At 39.7% G+C, this 19,446-nt stretch overlaps 1 protein-coding gene across 1 annotated transcript in view; it reads right to left on the minus strand.

Annotated features, from left to right (window-relative positions):
• Positions 1-19,446, minus strand: part of LOH12CR1 (loss of heterozygosity, 12, chromosomal region 1) — a 77,006-nt gene that overhangs the window by 10,831 nt on the left and 46,729 nt on the right. The window contains exon 4 of the mRNA XM_010004777.1: positions 6,228-6,385. Coding sequence (XP_010003079.1) covers positions 6,228-6,385 — 158 coding nt within the window. The remainder of the gene's footprint in view (positions 1-6,227; positions 6,386-19,446) is intronic.

Below are 19,446 nucleotides of genomic sequence, written 5' to 3' on the forward strand. Positions count from 1 at the left end.
ATCTAGAACATCACATATGTTGTGTTAAAACTAAACATACGTCCATGTTAACTTTTGCCAGGCTTTAAAAGGCTTACTTTTAATCCTCAGAGTTCTTCCCTTTAATGGGATGAAAGGTAACTTAGTGGTCTGATCCATATGAGCACGTGGACTTTGAAGCAAAGGCCTGAAGTCAAAGAAGCACTTTGGACTTGGTACGGCCATTCCTATTTTGCTGGCCTAATTAGTCAGAAGGTGCATCATTCTCAGGGCATGTCTGCTCCAAACAGGTTTCACAAATAGTTTTGGAAACTCAGCTCTGATACCACCTACAGGGTGGCAACAAACATCTCACACAGAGTGCTAAAATAAACAAAACCTAAGAACAAGCAAAAAACACCTTCACAAAAATCTTCCCTTCATTTGAGTCCATTCTCTGAAGAGACACTGGTCAACTGTGACTGGAGCACAGGGTAAATCGCCAACACTCCAAATCTTTCTCTTCAGAGGGGGATGGAGCCAAGAAGAGTGACTGTGATGCATCACCCAGCATAAACTAAGTGTGCTTGCAGCATGTATGTACCCAAGTATAACTGCAGCCTAAGTTAATGGGATCCTGCGCTGCATCAACCTATTCCTCAGTCAGGAACTGTCCTTCCAAGGTTTCTGGCCCAGGATTTCTTAATTCCTGGCAATGGAACAGCTTCCCACACTTAAACAACTTTTCCCTTTATCACCACCTTCAAGGCACCTTGTCCTTGAGTTTCCACCATGGAACATCAGACCCACACAAGCTGCTCCTACCACTGCCAGCCCCTTTTACCTCTAATGAGAAGGGTTGAAAGCCACAGGCCATGCCCACAGCAATCCCATCCTTCCCTCAGGGCAGAACAAAACCCTGCTGATGACCTCTGCAGGCCACATTCCCCAGCACTTTGCCACTAGGTGACAGGTCTCTTCAATAAAACAAACACACCATGTCACAAAAACAACATAGTTGCAATAAAGGTCAAAAAGCCACAAAATATTCACAAAAACAACACCGAAATTCCTAAATCCCCAAATTGCTGAGCATGTTTTACTTCACACATGTGGTGACATGAACGGCTGAATCACAATTTCTGAGTCTTAAATGCATGGAATAAGCTACAATGTGCTTGTATATAATGCTTGTGTATAAAAGTGCTTTTCTTGTTTGTCAAATGCACAAGACTTGCTGCTCATACAAAATAATGATTTAGTGCCTGCCTGTACTTTTGAACAGCTGAATATGGTGGGAGACACAATGTGGTGTATGTGCAGCTTCAAAAATTATTTACTTTTCAAACAATAAGGGATGTATTTCAGGATATTTTAACTACATACTAGAGAAGCTCATCACAATTACTTTTTGCAGCAAGCTGGTAAAGAATAAAAAAACACCCACCAAAACCCCACAAACAAAAAAAAATAAATTCATACACATTTTATACTGGAATATTTGTTCAAAATAAAGAGCTTATCCCATAAAAAAATTTACAGGTATGAAACAAGCCATACACTGTGATTTGCTATATGAAAACCTAATTATTGATATTAATGCCTGCTTGGACAAAAGTTCTTTCACTAATAATTAAGAATATAAAAGTAGTGTTTATTATATTTGGAAATGTGTGTGTGGGGAGTGTCCCCATAGGTCTGCCTGAGATATTTTTTACAATACCAAATGAAATTAAGAAGTGTTCTGTTTTCAAAATTATTATCAGTTTGAGATTCCTATGGCAGTAAAAAATACAGGTAACACTGTGTCAATACTTGTTTTTGGGGTAAAGCATAAAAGGCCTCTCAATAATCCATTGTCAAATACATTTTAAGCCTACTTTATCTAGGAACTACATTTGCCTTTAAGAGTACACAGGATACTGCAGGTAGCACAACCCCTTTCCCAAGACTGGAAGTCTAGTAAGAAATGCTGAAGACTTTCCATCCAAAGCTTCTTTGAAAGGAGCCTAGATGGCCTTCAGCTTCTCTTTTGCTTTCATAAAAAGAAGTCAGGCCTATATTTTCAAGTGTGACTAGTAATTTCTGGATACTCAACTTCAGGTATTTTGCAAGATACAATTTTTGGGAAGCTTAGCACCTTGTGCATGAAAAAAAAATAATAATATTTTTTTTTAAAAGGTACTGAAACCAGACAATTCAGGAGCTACACAAAATCATGAGCTCCTTCTGAAAATCAGGTCTGTTTCCCAGCCTCTTCTACTTGTTTTCCTTCCTCTATTCACCATCCTCTCTCAGATGACTCTCCAAGTTCTCTCCCTGTCACCCAAAATAGATAACCTTCTCTGATAAGGACTTAAAGTAAAGTAGCCATCTCTCTGCTTCATTTCCTTCTTTCCCCCAAGTCATACCTAGCATTTAGTGCTAGTCAACATTTGCCTTCAAGCCATTCTTGGCAGAAACCCACCATTTTATAGATGGCAAAACTGAAGCAGCCACTCCAGGCAAAGAGAGCACATGCAGCTCTCATAAACCCAACAACAGCTGGAGTTGCTCAAAATTTCCAACTAGTTATAATGCAGATCTCCAGCACTGGCATGGCAGAGACAGACATGGGATGCAACAAGTAAAGACCTCCTGGTGACAGCTAGGATTCTAAACCCACCATGGAAACAAAGGAAAAACACTGCAATTGAGTTGTTTTGTCCTCACACTTGTAAACACAAAAGAATTTATTTAATTTATTTTAGGGTGGTGGTTTGTTGTTTCTTTTACATACAATGCCCAAGAATATGCAGACTGAGATGGTTTCATCCCTACTTAGCAAGTCATGGTTCACCTCTGATTTTTAGCCTCAAGTATCACATCCTCCATAAGGTGCATCATCAACTCCATTTCCATCATTAAACATTTTGTAACAAAAGCTTCAAGGTGCAGGTAAGATCAGTTTTACCTGTTAACTAGTTACAACAGCCTCTTATCATTTTATAACATGTTATCTACTGGGTTAGCCTCTTATACCTTATCATTTTATAACATGTTATCTACTGGGTTTTAAAAATGTGCCTTCTTCCTAGTGCACGTGTATGCAACAAGCTTACATGGGTCCCACATACCAGCAGTAGACAGACCAGATCCTGTTCTCAGACTCATCTGAACAGAATTCCCCCAGAAGCTAATAATGTGGTGACTCATCCGATAAGCCAAAAATTTTCATCCTACAAAATACCAAAGAGTAGACAAATTACCCAGAAAATGCTGCACACAGGCTTTTTTCTTGAAAGCTGTCAAATTTTGTGAGATGTCATAACCCTGGATTAACATGGACATAAATCCCAAACTGCTGTTCTGTTGTTTTTCAAACTGATAAGGAGAAAATATTAAAAGGAATCCTAAATATTTCAGTGGCCCTGGAATTAACGCAGTATTGCAACAGATGGTGAGTCAGCTGCCAAAAATTAATATGAAACATAATATTTAATGCATGGTTGGTTATTTTTCCCTAAGAAGATGCAAGGACATCTTTTTTCTTTTGGCAGTGAAGACAAAGCCTATTATGATAAAAGTTGATCCCTTCCAAAACCCACAGTTTGGGTACAACTATGCATAACTGCTGAAGAGAGACAGTTGAGTCAGCATTCTTCAGTCACATCTTCAACTCTTTCCCCCTCAAGGAAATGCATGGGAAAATGTATTTCTTCTTGAGAGAGAACAGTCACAGCAACCTGGAAGTCATACAGGTTTTATATTTAGGAGCAGACATGGAACTAGCCAACAAACTGCAAATTCTGACTAAACTGGGAAATGGCATGAAGAGCAAAATAGACTGTTTTGGTACCCAAAGTAAGGGAACGTGCAGATGGCTCTACTTAGCTCTGCAGTAACTACTGTCATGCAATGTTTTTGTTTTCCTTAGCTTATTTGCTTTCTTATAAGAACAATTTTAATTCCGATTGTGTGACAATTTATAAACCACTGCAGTCATTTATGAGTTATCGAGGACCAATACATTTATGACAGGACTTTGAAATTTTGTCAGAAACCAGGAAACCTCTCCTGGCCAAACAGACAATAAGCAAAAGGCCCTGGAACATTTTGTCAAGAGTAAAAAAAAAAATTCCTGGCTGCAGGCATTATGATTGTAGCATGCTATACAGCAGGAGTGTTACTACACTGAGTACAGTCAGTGACAGTCTGAAAAGTGACCTCAGACAAATGGTAGGAAATTGGGGACTGAAGCTCACCAACATATTGTAGGGCAGTTAAAAGCATCAGTCACTTGATAAGTCTATTATCAGAAGAAAAACACTCCAATGCTTACAATTTTAAAGAAAGGAAAAGGGAAGTACTGAATGCTAAAATGAGGATAAAAATTTACTATCCAGCTTATGGACACATGATGCTTTTCACAACACGTTTCCTCTTTCATTTTTACACTTTACCAACGGTCAAAGCTTTGTCTACATGGCAAAACTAAATAATTGCTGACAAATGGGTGCAGCCAAATGCAATTTCCTTTGTCTACACTTGTAACAAGAGACATACCCTGCTCTGGTTCAGCTGCACCCCTTGTTGTCAACATCTGTCAACAGCGGTTCAATTTAGTGCACCAAGGAGAGCCCAGACAATCTGGAAAGAATGATTTAAGCTGAGTGGGTCCCACCCGGCTCCTCCAGAACACACACACAGAAAAACATTATTAGGAAAATTAACAGTAAAAACCCACCAGATCTGGCAGAGGGATTGAAAGCATCTGAAGTTACTTAAGTGTTGTGACCAAATAAAAAACCAACCCAACTGACTTGTCAGTTGCCTGAGTTACAGACTCGTCCATTTCTTCTTCACATAGTCAAAGAGGAGTCTGTGATAAAGAAATCTAGTGACAGTATCAGCATCATAGTTTCATATACGTTACACACACACAAAAACAATAAGCCTTACAAACTGGAAGAAAACCTCACTACAGCTAATTTGAAAGGGACTCTGCCACTTGCCCTACAGAAGGCAAATCCAACTAATGCAGATTACACTGGTGGTATCTACCATGATTTTAAATCACTTTATATTTCTTCTCACACTTTAACAGCCAAAAGGACTGGATTAATGCAGGACACTGTCATTAGTCTGGCAATTAAATCCCCTTTCTGAGATTGTGTGAACTGAGTCACCTACATCTGCAAATATCTTGTGTAATAGCTGGCCTCAGATCTTGATACACCAAAGTAAAAAGGCCCTTTTAATGACTCCTACATTATTTTGGACTTAAAACTTCACGATGACAGCAGCTTCTCAAAACAGCCCATGAATCAAATTTATTATCCAGTTTGTCATGTGGGATTTTAACTCTAAGCCAATAGAGCAACAACGAATCAAGGTCATTATCTATGAATAAAAATTAACCACCTGTTCAAAGAATTTTTCTTTTGATACTGAAATATATTTGGTCTCATAGACTTTTAACAAATGCAGCATTCACTGCTTCTTCTACACATCTGGGAGTATGTAAGAAAACACTCTTGAACAGAAACTCCTCTCATCCCAGTCTGCCTTGACTTTAAAGCAAGCAAACAACAACAATAACAAAAAAAAAAATCTGTCAGCCATCCTGCTGCTTCCAACATCAGTAGTTACACACGAGAAAGACAATCCATCCCAGGATGCTCACCCCAGGAATTAACTTCCTACCCAACAGTATCACTGAATATTTCAGCAGATCAATGACTTTTAGATGATGGTTTAGCAGCAAAAACAGCAGCCCAGGAAAAACTTTTTGTCGTGCAGAAGAGAGACGAGACAGCATGTTATGGACTTTGAAAACAGAATCTATTTCTACAAATCTATTGAAGAAAGAAATATTACCTACTCCAATGACAGAAGCTGTTTAAGATAACCAGATAACCATTTTTTTCCTTAGAGTCTAACCATAATAAAATCTATGCTTTTACAGGCCTAAATAAGGTATGTTACCTTTAAAAATTCCAGTAATTTTTACTCTTGTAACAGTTATTTACAGTACTCACCATACCAGAAGAACAGCCACTGTTTAAGGCCAGGAATCACAGGGCATAACTGACAAACACAGCACTTAACAGTAACCACAATGAAAGCCAGGAAACTTTGCTTGAAGTACACATCCACAAAGCTTCTCTAAAGGGTTTACTCTGAAGCGGACTGCTGCAAGTGACCCATGGCAAGCACCTGTATTCCTAGCACCAGATGGCTGAGCCAATGCCCTGAGCCCTTCCCCACCAGAAGCAGGCAGGCAGTACCTCCTTGATTCGCTTCACGAGAGCATTCTGATCAAAGGCAACTGCTTCTGCACACTGGTGAAGATGATCTTGGTAGCGGAGACACAGCTGCAGCACTTGCTGGGGGTCCAGCTTTTCCAGTTTGGTGTTGGTTGGAGATGTCTGCCCACTGAGGAGTCCTACAAGGCAAGGGAAGGACCAGGGTTAATCTGACTGCTCATGTAACTAGTTTAGCTGCACGCCAAGAGGCAGGAGAACAAACCCAGAAAAAAAGCTTTATGAGAGGTAATGAAAAAATAATTCAGGTTCTTAGGCTACTGGATGGATTTTAGCAATGTAACACTGCAGTGGAGACTTAAAGTGGGAAGGTCACCAATTGAAGATTTATGGATGTTTAAGGTTTATAGCAGAGCTAAGAACACTGCCATCCAGCTTAGCCCTCCTTGACAGAACTTAAAACACAGACTCTAAATGCTGGTCTGTAATGTACACTGGCTAGGTTTTCAGCAATATGCTGTGTAAAGTGAGTCCTGTTTCTTCTCCACAGACAATCCTAAACTATGAAAAATTAACCCCCTCTTTATTCCTGTACGCCAGAAGGGGAAGGAGTTGAGATCTGTATTCCTGTATGGCTGTGGGACTCAAACTATTTTCACTAGAATCATGCTGTCATAACCAGAGCTCTAAAAATTCACTGGTGCCTCAACACAAACCCAAATAAAAAATGACCAACCTAAGTTAAATTATTTAGTGGTGAAATCACAGGATCCTTTTGGCTGGAAAAGGCCTTTCGGATCATCAAGTCCAACCATTAATCTAACTCTTCCAAGTCCAGTGCTAAACCTTGTCCCCAAGCACCACATCTACACGTCTTTTATACTGAAATGTCTGTATTATGCCTTGCCTTTTTTAACACTTCGGAACTCTTTCATTTTCTAAGATTTTTCCTTACAATTTCAAAGACTAGCAATATGTGAGTTTGTTTGTTTTGTTTTTTAATATAGAATTAAGATCCTTACCTACTCGCACGACCAGGTTTCACAAAAAGCTCACCAAAAAAAAGGTATTAGACTTAAAATTGGGATTCTAGTAACTTCCAGAAGAGCAAAATTGTGCACAGAAAATTCTCCTGCCCATTTTTTGTTGCCTGCATAGCACAACTTGAGAACCTTTGCTGAACTCAAGCATGTGTGCCACGCTGCCTGCTTGCCCCAGCGCTGCTGGAAAAGCTATGCTAAATTCTAAGGCAATCTTTTTTTTTTCCTGTTTAATTTTCTTATTTTCATTCCATTTTCCTTCAGCATTAACATAACTTTTCTTCTTGTTGGGACACCATCTAAGACAGCAAAAACACAATCTGCTCTTCCCAAAACATCCGTCGAGCTATGTAAACTGAATTCAGTGACTGCACGCATGTGTCCTTTGGGACTCTCAGTTTACAGACAGGAAAAGACATTAAAACCACAAATGTAAGCAAGTATCACACTAAGCAATTAAAAAGTAATAAATGCCAGTTATTTGGATTGGAAAAGTTCTTCTAAGAATGTACCTCAGTGGGAAATGGAAAGTATTCTGGATGGCCCCTGTGCCTGTTGGAAGCTACAACTGGTGACATCGAGTTCTTGCCAAAACACAAGAACAAGATAGAAACCAAGACGTAAGTCAGAAGCATCTTATGAATTTGAGAAAGTTAAACCTCTTTGAAAACATTTGCAGACATAAATGAAAACAAAACTAGGACAGCAACTTCATGAGATATGATGAAGTAGGTTTACTTTTCATCAACCTCAAAATTTTATTCTCTCAGGATGCTCTCAATTATCCTTTCCACAAAAGATTTTCTTTCCTCACGTTAAGAGGAAAAAATTAGAAAATTTTATTTTGTTGATCTGTTGCCCACTACAATTATGCTGCCTGAATCAAGAGGTCAGGGAGAAGAAACCATTTAGTCTCAAAACCCTATATTTGCAATAGTCAAATTACTTTTTATGTTTTAGAAAGGATCATCTTAAACAAAACCTTGAGTCCAGCAACAGCAAATCCTTCAAACCTACTCTCCACTAAAGTGCAAAGCTTTAATGGGTGCAAAACCAATTGAGGAAGTAAGACTTTTTTAAAATGTGTATGTTACATATTATAGTGCTTCCTCAGCTTGTTAATTCTGAAATTCTAAGATTATCCTGTCAGGATAAGCGTTCAAATGATGTTGTCAACATTTAATATGTTGAATGATCACACAGGAATGAAGAGTTCACCACATACCTGAGGCACTTACCCTGTTTCTGCACTGATGGAATACATGATGCTATCAACTAACCAATTTTCTTTTATTACTAATCTCGCACCAACTTCAAGAGGAGGGATAAAATTAAGACTGTACTTAAGAGATTTAATTAAGGTGAATCATGTATTTTGGCCAACTTGCACTGCTTATGAGAATTTTGAAGCAGGTCAAGGACTATAAATGAGCAATAAGGGAACATGCTACTCAAACTTTTAATATGTATTTACCATCTTGTACAGGTTACATAATGCTAAAAGCAAAATTAATAAACTGTAAGGGGTCTCTAATTCAGTATCCAGAAAAACACAAGCTCAACTTAAGGGAAATGTTAACTGTTCAGCTGGAATTCCTTCATAAGAAGACAGAGGTGGAAATACAATCCAGTACAAATGTTTGGAGTAACGATAAACAAACAGCATATGCCACTCAAAGATAGACAATATTTTGGGTGATGCAGTATGGAGAAGCCAAAGGAATTAGCTTCTCCAAAGATCTCTGTGCTCAAACTGACAATGCCAGAGAAAAATTTAGCTTAGAGTTTCAACTTACAAGAAAGGAAAAAGTAAACAACAGCACGAAAAAGGCCATGCAGCCTTCCACCTGGCAGAAATTTGCGTTGTCAAAAAGCCAATCCACCATTTTTTACTGTTCACAGTAACTACTTACTAGCCATGCCATAAATTCTAACATTTTCTTTTACATTAACATCCCCTTCTACTCCACGCTGGTGAGACCTCACCTGGGGTGCAGCATCCAGCTCTGGCCCCCAGCACAAGAAAGACATGTTGGAGCAGGTCCAGAGAAGGGTAACAAAAATGGTCAGAGGTTTGGAGCACCTCTCCTACAAAGAAAGGCTGAGACAGTTTGGGTTGTTCAGCCTGGAGAAGATAAGGATCCAGGGAGACATAACTGTGGCTTTCAATACTTAAAGGAGACTTGTAAGAAAGAGAGAGAGAGAGACTTTTTACCAAGTCCTGTAAGTGAAAGGCCAAAGGTTTTCAACTGAAAAATTGTAGGTTTAGATTGGACATCAGGAAGACATTTTTTATAATGAGGTTGGTGAGACACTGGAACAGATTGCCCAGAGAAGTTGTGGATATCCCAATCCCTGGAAGTGTTCAAGGCCAGGTTGGATGGGGCTTGGAGCAACCTGGTCTAGCGGTGGAAGGTGTCCCTGCCCATTGCAGGGGGTTTTGAATGGATAATCTTTAAGGTCCCTTCCAACCCAAACTATTCTTTGATTCTATGAATTCATTGCATTTCAATTCATAGCGAACCAGTAGCTTTGCTCCAAAATGAGCAGATGGCAACTGTAAGTCATTTTGAAACTTAGAAGAGAGACTGCAACCACTCGGGTCCCAGAGAGGTTTTACCAGGGAAGCCCAGGGAGTAGAACCAGAGAGATGCGGGCCTGGAAAGGACCCCCCTGCCCCCATGCCACAGAGCCCAGATGTCTCCCCTTCCTCCTAAACAGAGCAGGAGGCAATGAGCACAAACAGGTTTAATGTAATACCTCCTCCATAAGCTCTGCACCTCAGGGACAGCAGCATACCCATGAAAAACTTGAGACCCACAGGAAAAAGTCTGAAACAAAAGTGAGACACATAAAAGGGTACGGGGTTAAAATGAGTACGGCTGGTGTCCTTTATTCCTATACTAAGAGAAAGCTGAGGAGGTATCTAAAAGCCTCAAACAATTCAGCACTTAGAAAGCTTCATTTGTACAGCAGATAAACAGCAACTTGGACAAAGAAAGATTCACATTTCAGCTCCTAAATGGCACTTTAGAAAAAAACAATCCAATACACCAAGTATGTCATGCATAGAGAAATATCATATATCACTACAAGGCTAGCTGACCCACAGACTTGACAAATCTGTTATTGTTTCCATATTCCTTGGCAAAGCAGAGGCATGTTAAAACCATTTTCCTCCTACTTAGTCATCTCCTTGTTGGTTCCAGGTCGACATACGCTTCAAACAAATCACATCCTACTGAGCAGAAGAAAGCTGTTAGCTTAAGAAGTACTTTTATGACTAGAAGTTAAGTTCTTCAAAAAATGCTTTACATGCTCTACTGATTCAACATACATACAGAACATAGTAACCCACCATAGTAATGTTCTGCTGCTTTAATGTACAATCTTAACAACTTCACTGCTTTGCAACCTGAAGAGTATTAATATTTATTTTTTATTTCTGTATGTCTATTTGTCAATCCCCATTCCAACCAGTAACAGCAGACATTACAATAAAAAGACCAAGAGATCCACAGTTAATTTATTATTACAGACAGCAAAGCACATGATGCTGGGGTTTTGTTACTAATTTTAAGGCCAGAAGGGGTTGCTGTCATCATCTAACCAATCTTTCCATGGAATATAAGAGAGGACTTTTAAAAGTAACTCCTTATTTAATCAGACCAAAAGTCTACCTTGTCCAGAATACTGTTTCCAACATTTGACAGCAGTGGATATTTAGAAAACAACATCTTTATTAGCTCTTCTTCCACTTCCATAGCCTTCCTACCTCCAAAAGTTATTAATAAAAATTTTAGGCACAAAATACTGGGCTCAGTAAAGCTATGATATTTTAATTTCAACAATCCTTTTTGAAAGCTATACATTAATCTCCATGATAGCCTGTGGCAATAAGATGCCTATTAATCCAGCATCAAAAAAACCCTCTTTTCACTTCCTACTCTGTAGTTGTGCTGGGACCCAAGAGAAATCTGTAGAGTGGGGCACACTTTCTCCCACTGTCTTTCCAAGCTCAAGAACCCCACTGATTAGCCTCCTCTCCCACAGAAGACTTCTCTGATTACCTCTGTAACACCTTCAAATACCTCTAACCCAGGCCTGGCTACTCTCTTTAAAAACCAAGTCAATTCTTCTACTCTAGTGATTACACACCTAACAATATGGTTGCTTCTGTGATTGCTATTCCTTTGCTGGACCTACTTAGTCAGCAGACCTCCTTTTTAAGGGCATGCATTACAGGGTGTTTCACATGTCATCACCTCTTCTCTCAAGAGCAAGGTTAAACAAAGTGACAGAATACACACCACGATTAGCAATAGCTTTTCACCTTTACTGAGGTGTTCCCAGCTCTGGCACTTGTTTCTGGTCCCTGTGTACATTACATTTTTTTCTAAAACTTCTGTGAACACTTCTCATTCATCATTGTAAAGAATTATGTATGTGTTTGTAGCAAATGCCAATTCAACTGATTGATTTTGCTTTTCTGAAAAATTCTTCTCTGAAGACAATCCCACAGACTCTTCAGCAAGCTTCCAGAGAATCTGAAAAGCTTTTATTAAGTATATGCTAGTAGAAAGCTGTTTCCAAGAAATACTACTCTGGTCTCCTCATTTCCTATTTAATCTGCTAGACCTTTTGGTCTCCTAACACAATTTTCTTTTTGGCTTTTTTTTTTTTTTTAATGAATAACTTTTGGCCTACAGCTCACTTCACGCTGCATTTAACTGCTCTCTCTCACCCTTCAAAATCACCTGTGTGCCTGCAACTTACCTTATTTCTGCTGTTCCATCTTTCACTACCCTTACTTTTAATGAAACTCCTCTTCATGAACTTAATTCAAGACAGTAAAACTTGTTCAGCCTTTCTATTCCTCATTGAATTCGAGTAGACTGTGGTTACTATTAATATAACAGCATTGAATAATTTCATTTATGTTCATTAAGACAGCATTAATTTTAGCTTTAAAAGTACCAGTGTTTTTCAGATGTCCAGGAATTTTCCTGTGTTCCAAGAGTATTTTAAAAAGATCAACTCCACAGATTGCCTCATTAAACATTTCTAAAGCTCTTAGGTAGAAACTACCCAGTCTGGCCAGCTTCTTAAATAAAGTATGGTCTCAGTGGCCACAGGTTAATTATTATAGTCACCTTTCTTGTTGCTGTTTGCATGGAGAGATTGTTTTGCCAGTACCTTCAGGCATTCTAAGTACCAAAAAAAAATCCATACAAGAAACAGATGAAATTACATCCCTAAAGACAAAAGTTCTTTCTTGACCATTAATGCATGCACAAGTTTGAAGGCAACTTACTAAATAACTGAGATAGAGAGCTCATTTTCATACATTCTACATGCAGGAGGACTTTAATATGGCCCATGGAAAGGAAATAATTGCACATGTATGTGCAGCAGATTAAAAGACATTAAAAATAGTTCCAAACAGATAAAGTAATCAGATTTACAGTAAGCTGCCTAAATGCTTTGAATTTTAAGTATGTACTTCCTCTCTCATTCTTGAAGACTAAGAAAAGACTACACGTACATTAAAGTCTGAAAAGTCAAAAGGGGGGGTTATTTTGTTGTGAGATTTTTTGGTGGTTTGTTTCTCCTTTTTTTAGTAACACCTCAGTTAGGAAACGTCAACATTTATAAACTCAAATTTGGAAACCCAGGGTGCCCTTAAGAAAAGAGAACACACCATAGAATTAGTAAAAGTAAACTGTAAAAAATCTGAGAGGGGTGAAAATAAAAATCACTGCTATTCACCCAGAAATCTTTAAGCTCAAATGTGGATGACCACATGATCTTTTTCACAGGCCAGTTTATTTTCTAAAAATCTCACTGACAAAACACCTTGGAATAAAATACGTATTCACTTCAAGACAAAAGTTGGCTTTGTTGACTGTGTACTTTCAATTCCTTTGAACTTTAATGCAGGAACACAATAACTGTAAGCAAACTGAATAGCTATTATGTGAGCAAAGAACATATTTGTATTGTGGCAAGGAATGTTGGCTGTAACAGCAGATTTTCTCTCCACTTTGGAGTCACTACCATGTGATCGTTTACTTCTGCATGGGTGACAGATGGGCTGAAGACTCTCATCCTGTCACATCATTTAACAGGCAAGTCTTCTGACTGCAGAGCACAAATATGCTCTCAGTTTGAATACTGGGCCTCAGCCTCTGACCACAGTGTAAGCTATTGCCTGTAAGACATTACTCACCGAGATATATAAACCATCTCCCCTTTTGTTCCTCTACCATTTATCTTAAAAAACAAATATTAAGAATACGCAAGACATTTAGGCTTTTATAAAAATGTAGTTTTCTACAATTCTACAAAAAAACCCCCACACACACTCTTACACGTTTCCACCTAATAAGGTCACATAATTTACATTAGAAGAAACTGTGATTCAGAGAAGGTCTTGTGTTGTTATTATTAATTACATGAAAAAAGTATTCGTTTATCAGATTTCTGCTTCCTTTTTGAGCCTCATTTTTGCTTAGGACTGGATTCTGCAAAGATTTCTATGCATCATGAAGCCTTTTTCCTGCCACACAGGGATGGCTCTATGTAATCAATAATGTGTAGAACATTTTTTACACCACTGAAGCTTACAGTTTTTCTCTGATGTGATGACTTTTGCCCCACGCTTTCTGTAACCCATACAGCAGGTAGCGCAATGGAGCCTGATCTCGACTGCAACTTTGAGCCCTGCTGCAAAATACAAATGTCTCAGTGATGCAAAAAAAAATAATATCTAAATTTCAACTTCTCTTTGAAAAGAAGCAAACCAGAAAGAAATCAGAAATGCTTCCTCATTTGTATTGTGAGGAAACTGAATGTGAAAAAGGATGAAACAGTACACCACCTGCAGTTACTTAGATATGCCTCTAGAAGCACAAGCCTGCCCAGTACTACACCTTCAAAAAGTCACTAGCAGTTGCCATAAAATTGGAGGCATCTGCTGACACCCTTCTTCTGAAGCTTCAGGTAGGGAAAAAGGTACACAACATACTTTGAAGAAAAGCACATAGCTGCACTTTGTCAACAAAAAGCAGCCAAAGTCCTACCCAGTCCATCTCACCATTGATCTCTCACTTCTAGACCATGGAAGTAATATGGAAAAGAAGTGGTTATGACAATGCAGTTGCAATATTGTATGGCCAACTTCCTGCAACAGACCCTGAAGGATAAAAATGGGCACCAGGCTGGAAACATGGATAGGGTAATTCACAGGGAAGTGAGAAATGATGGTCCTGCGTATTTACCCTGCAGCAACTTCTTTGGTGAGGAAAAGACATCAGGAGAGACCCAAGACCTACAGTCATTTGATTACACAAGCCCACAATATCCACAGGCTACAACTGACCCCATTATCTTCAGCACTCTGCAAACCCAAAGGCCAGAAGACTAGCGTCATTTTATAAGGTGAGGAATCGAGGCACCAAGAGATTAAATTACTTATCTGAGACCACATGGAAGCTGCTGTCCCTTGGCCTAATGATTTCACCACCAGAACATCCCTCATCTTCTCTTGCCCTCAGATACCAAATGCCAGCAGAGCAGGGGGCAGCAGAGCCTGCTTTCTTACAGCACCGTCAGTGTCGAGAACTGAGCACCGACGCAGTCTCAGCCACACAGATTCTCAGACATCTAATAAAGATTCGTAAGACAACCAGGACCAAATCAACAGCTTCTTCCCTCTGACCTCCACATACATGCTCTACAAAAGGGAAGGTCCAACACCCATCTGCCTCATCACATGCCTCACCACAGCTCTTGTACAGAAAATGATTCACTTCACTAAAACCACAGAGAATTAATCCAGTGTCTTTTTTCTCTAGGGTAGAAAAAGGAATCCAGACTACTAGTCCCAGGAGAGGTGGCAGAGAGAGAAGGAAAGAACAGAGCATGATTTCTCTATTTTATCAACAGCAAGCTGGCACTTCGATTATTTTTAAGCACACAAAGCATTGAGAAAGTCTTCATTTTACCTGCCCACCTTTACTCCATGAAGTAATAGGACCTTATCTACATTTCAGAACTCTCTCCACTGCAACGTTTGGTTGAAATTTGCCAGCAGATGCAAAGTTTTCTAGGCTGTAGATGGAAAAGGGACAGTGGGAACAAATAAACTCCATTTCTTTGAAATAAAATTTTAAACCCCAAAAAGTCTACAAAATAAAACTAATGTAATTGATTCTATTACTAGTAGTAAGGATTACCCTCACAGCAATCTTTTCTTGATCTTAGACAAAAGGGTACAGATATTCATCCACATGACATAGCACATACTAGCAGAAAAACAACCCAAAACCCAGTGTTCAGTGGTTTCGAGAAAAGGTGACATCTAAAGTCACCTCTGAGCACACCCAAATGAAGTTGGGGCGTTTGCTATTCCACAGTAACCAGCCTGTGTAAAGACACTAACCCAAAGTAAATTCAGTGGGGGTAGAGTACAGTGTGTTGCTTTTATTAAGAGGCAAAAGTCCACACAGGCAATTATTACAGCATAGCTTAAAAGCTTCAAACCTGAGTTCATAACCCAGTTTACTCCATGGTAACTTATTCATGGGCCTTGTGCCTGAAATCATGCTACAGGACAGATGATTTCAGGCAAAATGGCCAGTCATTTCAGGCTCATATATTACCTGTAAGTGAGATATGCTTCTTCAACAAGTAACATGTTTTATTAGATTCACCAATATTTCTATCTGTTGGTTGCCTCCAAACTTTCAGGCACTTTCTTCAGTTCAGATGTCAATTTGAATGTTTCCTGTCTGCAATTTATTGAAAAAGAATGGCATAGAGTAAGAATGATGAACAGGCCATTTACTTAGAGATTCAGCAAACCCCAGACTTCAAGTGTTTTTTCCAGACATAGAGAAAATTATTTTAAAAGGGGAAGAAAAAACTTAAAAGACACCTTCACTGACAAACTTCCTTTAAAATAAGTAACAGGATCTGATTATAAAACTTTTTATTGATGTATTAAAATTCCAAACAAAGCACAGTGCTGGTTCTGGTATAACTGTAATTTTTATGCATAAAATATATAGTTTCTATTCAGTATGTAGCAGGACTTTCATGTATCTCCTGTCATTTTTGTATCATGCCAAAAAAATCCTGTTATATATTCTTCCTCACTCCTCACAAGGAATTTATGTATCAGAATATAGTGAAACTCTTAAACTTATAATCATTCACTTCTTCTCTGGCAACCACTATACCCTCAATTATAACTGAAGCCCCAAATCTTAAGGGTTTGAGAGAAAGTAACATTGCCACAGTAAAAATAATATCATGGCCAAGAGTTATGGTCACATTATGGCCTTTTGTCCATTTTTTCAAGAGTGCTAATTACAATATGCATTTAAGAAGTCCTGTGCAAAATACACTGTTGGCACTTACTGACCACAGATAGTAGGAGTACTTATTTCTCTCTACTAAGTGCATTCAGGAAAATATAGCAAAGAACAAGTATCATTTGTAAATGCAACAGGGTTGACGTTTTTTACCTTACCTTTGTTTCTCACATACAGGCTGCCATTTCACACATCCAAATTTTAATTTGGATGATACTAATTCTCTGACGGCTTTACCAGCATGACTTGGAATGGCTGTAATATTCAGGATAGCAAAGTCCAAGTGGGGCTCATGAAACTGTTATATTATACAACCCATACTTTCATAGCTCCTATAGAAAATACTTAACAGAAATTAAGTAATTGCTCCTTACTTTTTCTTATAAGAAGATTAATTGGACTGTTTTGTTTATTAGAATAAGTGGTTACCCAACAGCAAGTCCAGCTGAGCAAAGGAGAGAGGTCTACCCTCAGTACAAAGTGAAGAAGCATTACTTTGGAAACCTGGATGCCCCCAGACAATTAAACTTTTATTTCGCAACTGTGCTGCCCAGACAGCACAAAATGATTCAGAAAGAGCCATTTTCTACCTAAATTATTTTACCATCTGACAATTCCTCAGTGAATGTCTGCTGTCAAAGTTTGAGCCATGCTTTCTACCCTGTCCTAGCTCTCCCACTTGTATTTAAATATTCAGGTTTTGGTCCTCCCTTCCTAGTTCAGGTAAGCCAAAATAAAGCACCAATGTATTTTTCTTTCTCAGTGTGCTATGATTCTTTTGCTACAACTATAAGAACCGATTTTAGAAGTAACTCAAGGGATATAATGGATGTCATTTTCTCAGCAGTATTAGTGTCTAAATAACTGTTCCCAGCATTGTATTGCAACATAAGGATATTGTCCCTGGCTAGGACACAAGAGGCTAGCATGAAATTACAACAATTAAATTTAGGATATTGATACTATTCAAAGGTTTAGTTGGGAGAGAGAAGGAGGAGACAACACACACACTATTTACTTTTAATGAGTGTGTTTAAAAAACTGTGCTGGTTTAGTTTGGTGGGTTTTTTGGTAGTGGGGGAAGGGCCACAAGAGTGGCTCCCATAAGCTGAGAAGCTCCCCCTGCTCCAAAACCAGCCAAAGAACCATCAGAGGGGCAATGGATGCACCTCAGAGATTAACATATGAAAGAACTGAGATAACACCTGAGCAGAGAAGGAAGGGTGAGAAGAGCTGTGCTGGGGAAGGAGAGCGGTGCTGGTGGTTGGTGAGGAAGAAGGTGCCCAAGCAGAAGTTTCCCTGCAGCCCATGATGAGACAGCATGCTGTGCCCCTGCACTCATGGAGGAACGTGGTGGAACATTCCCTGAAGGCGCCAGGAGGGGGGAACTTGGCCAGGGGACTTGGATGTTGTGGCCAGAGGATTTGCTGCCAGTGGGCTCTGATTGCTCAGCTGTGGAAGCCCCAGGGCCAGGGGAGGTGGCTGTTCCCAAAGCCCCCGTGACTCTGTGGGAAGCCCAGGCTGGAGCAGCTCCGGACCTGGTGGGAAGGACTCAGGAAGGAGAGGTTGGTGGAGGCCTCTGTGCCATGGGAGGGACCCCGTGGGGAAGCAGGGCAGGACTGTCAGGAATCCTTCTTGCTGAGGAGGCAGGAGCAGCAGGAACCACCAGCCTGTGAAGTGACTCCAAACCCCATCCCCTGTCCCCCTGTGCCGCTGGGGGGAAGGAGGGAGAGAAACCGGGAACCAAGGGCTTGGGGCCCGGGAAGAAGGGAGGGGTGGGGTAACATCTGCAAGCCCTGCTCTGGGTGTGTCTGTGTCCTGGGTGTGTCTGATTAGTGTGAAATTAAATTATTATTTTTCCACAAGTTGAGTCTGTTTTGCCCAGGACCTTAATCAGTGAAGATCCCTCCTTGTCCTTTGTCTTGACCCAAGAGCTTTGTCCTCCTCATCCCAGAGTATGTGTTGGGGGGAGTTGAGTGAGCAGCCATGGGGCTGTTCCTTTTGTTGTTGTGTTGGGCCCAAACCATGACATTAATGGTGAGCCAGGCAGGAGAGAGACAACCATGACAAAAACTAATCACTCAGCTTTACAGAGCTTATTAGGACACCTAAAACATTCAACTGTTACACAGATTAAGTGGCCAGCTGTGTTCTGTGTTACCTCTATGTTTATCATCTCTATCAAATACCATCAAATAGGAAAGTGCCTTTAAGAGAGAAAAAGCAAAATAAGGAATCCCTAGCATGAATTTTTTTTAAATTCCCAGCAAGGGATAGGGGGGGAAATCAAGATAATTGCACCACCTCTACAGTAGACAGTTTATATTCCCTTTGCACTTCAAAAAATGAGCTACCTTGTAAAATATTATGAAAGAGCATCATCTTACTATTAAAATGAGCTGCTACGTAACCAAGCTTTGAATACCTAATGACAATATTTGTGTGATCCTGTCCTTCCAGGTAACCCATAGGTAACAGTAATCTAGGAGTACTGCTTTTATGATTTACAACAAGTAACAGCACAGAGTTAGCGAGACTGGAAGCTTCTTGAGCCCTGTCTGCCCACACTGGAAGACAATGACTCTAGTCCCAGTGTGGCCATCAGCCCAGGGAGATGTAACTCAGAGCCAATCTTGACAACTTCCACATTCCAGCTCCACCAACCACATGTGCCACTCCTGCTGGGGTTAGAGACAACCAGAATACAATTAATTTCTACCTCCACTTAACATTCCCCTCACCAGTGCATCTGTAAAAACATGCCCCCCCACCCCCCCCCCCTTTTTTTTTTTTTTTTTTTTTTTTCTTCATTGTCTTCTTTGTTGC

This window comes from Chaetura pelagica, unplaced genomic scaffold (genome assembly GCF_000747805.2).
Source record: "Chaetura pelagica isolate M959 unplaced genomic scaffold, ChaPel_1.0 scaffold479, whole genome shotgun sequence".
Taxonomy (NCBI): Eukaryota; Metazoa; Chordata; class Aves; order Apodiformes; family Apodidae; genus Chaetura; species Chaetura pelagica.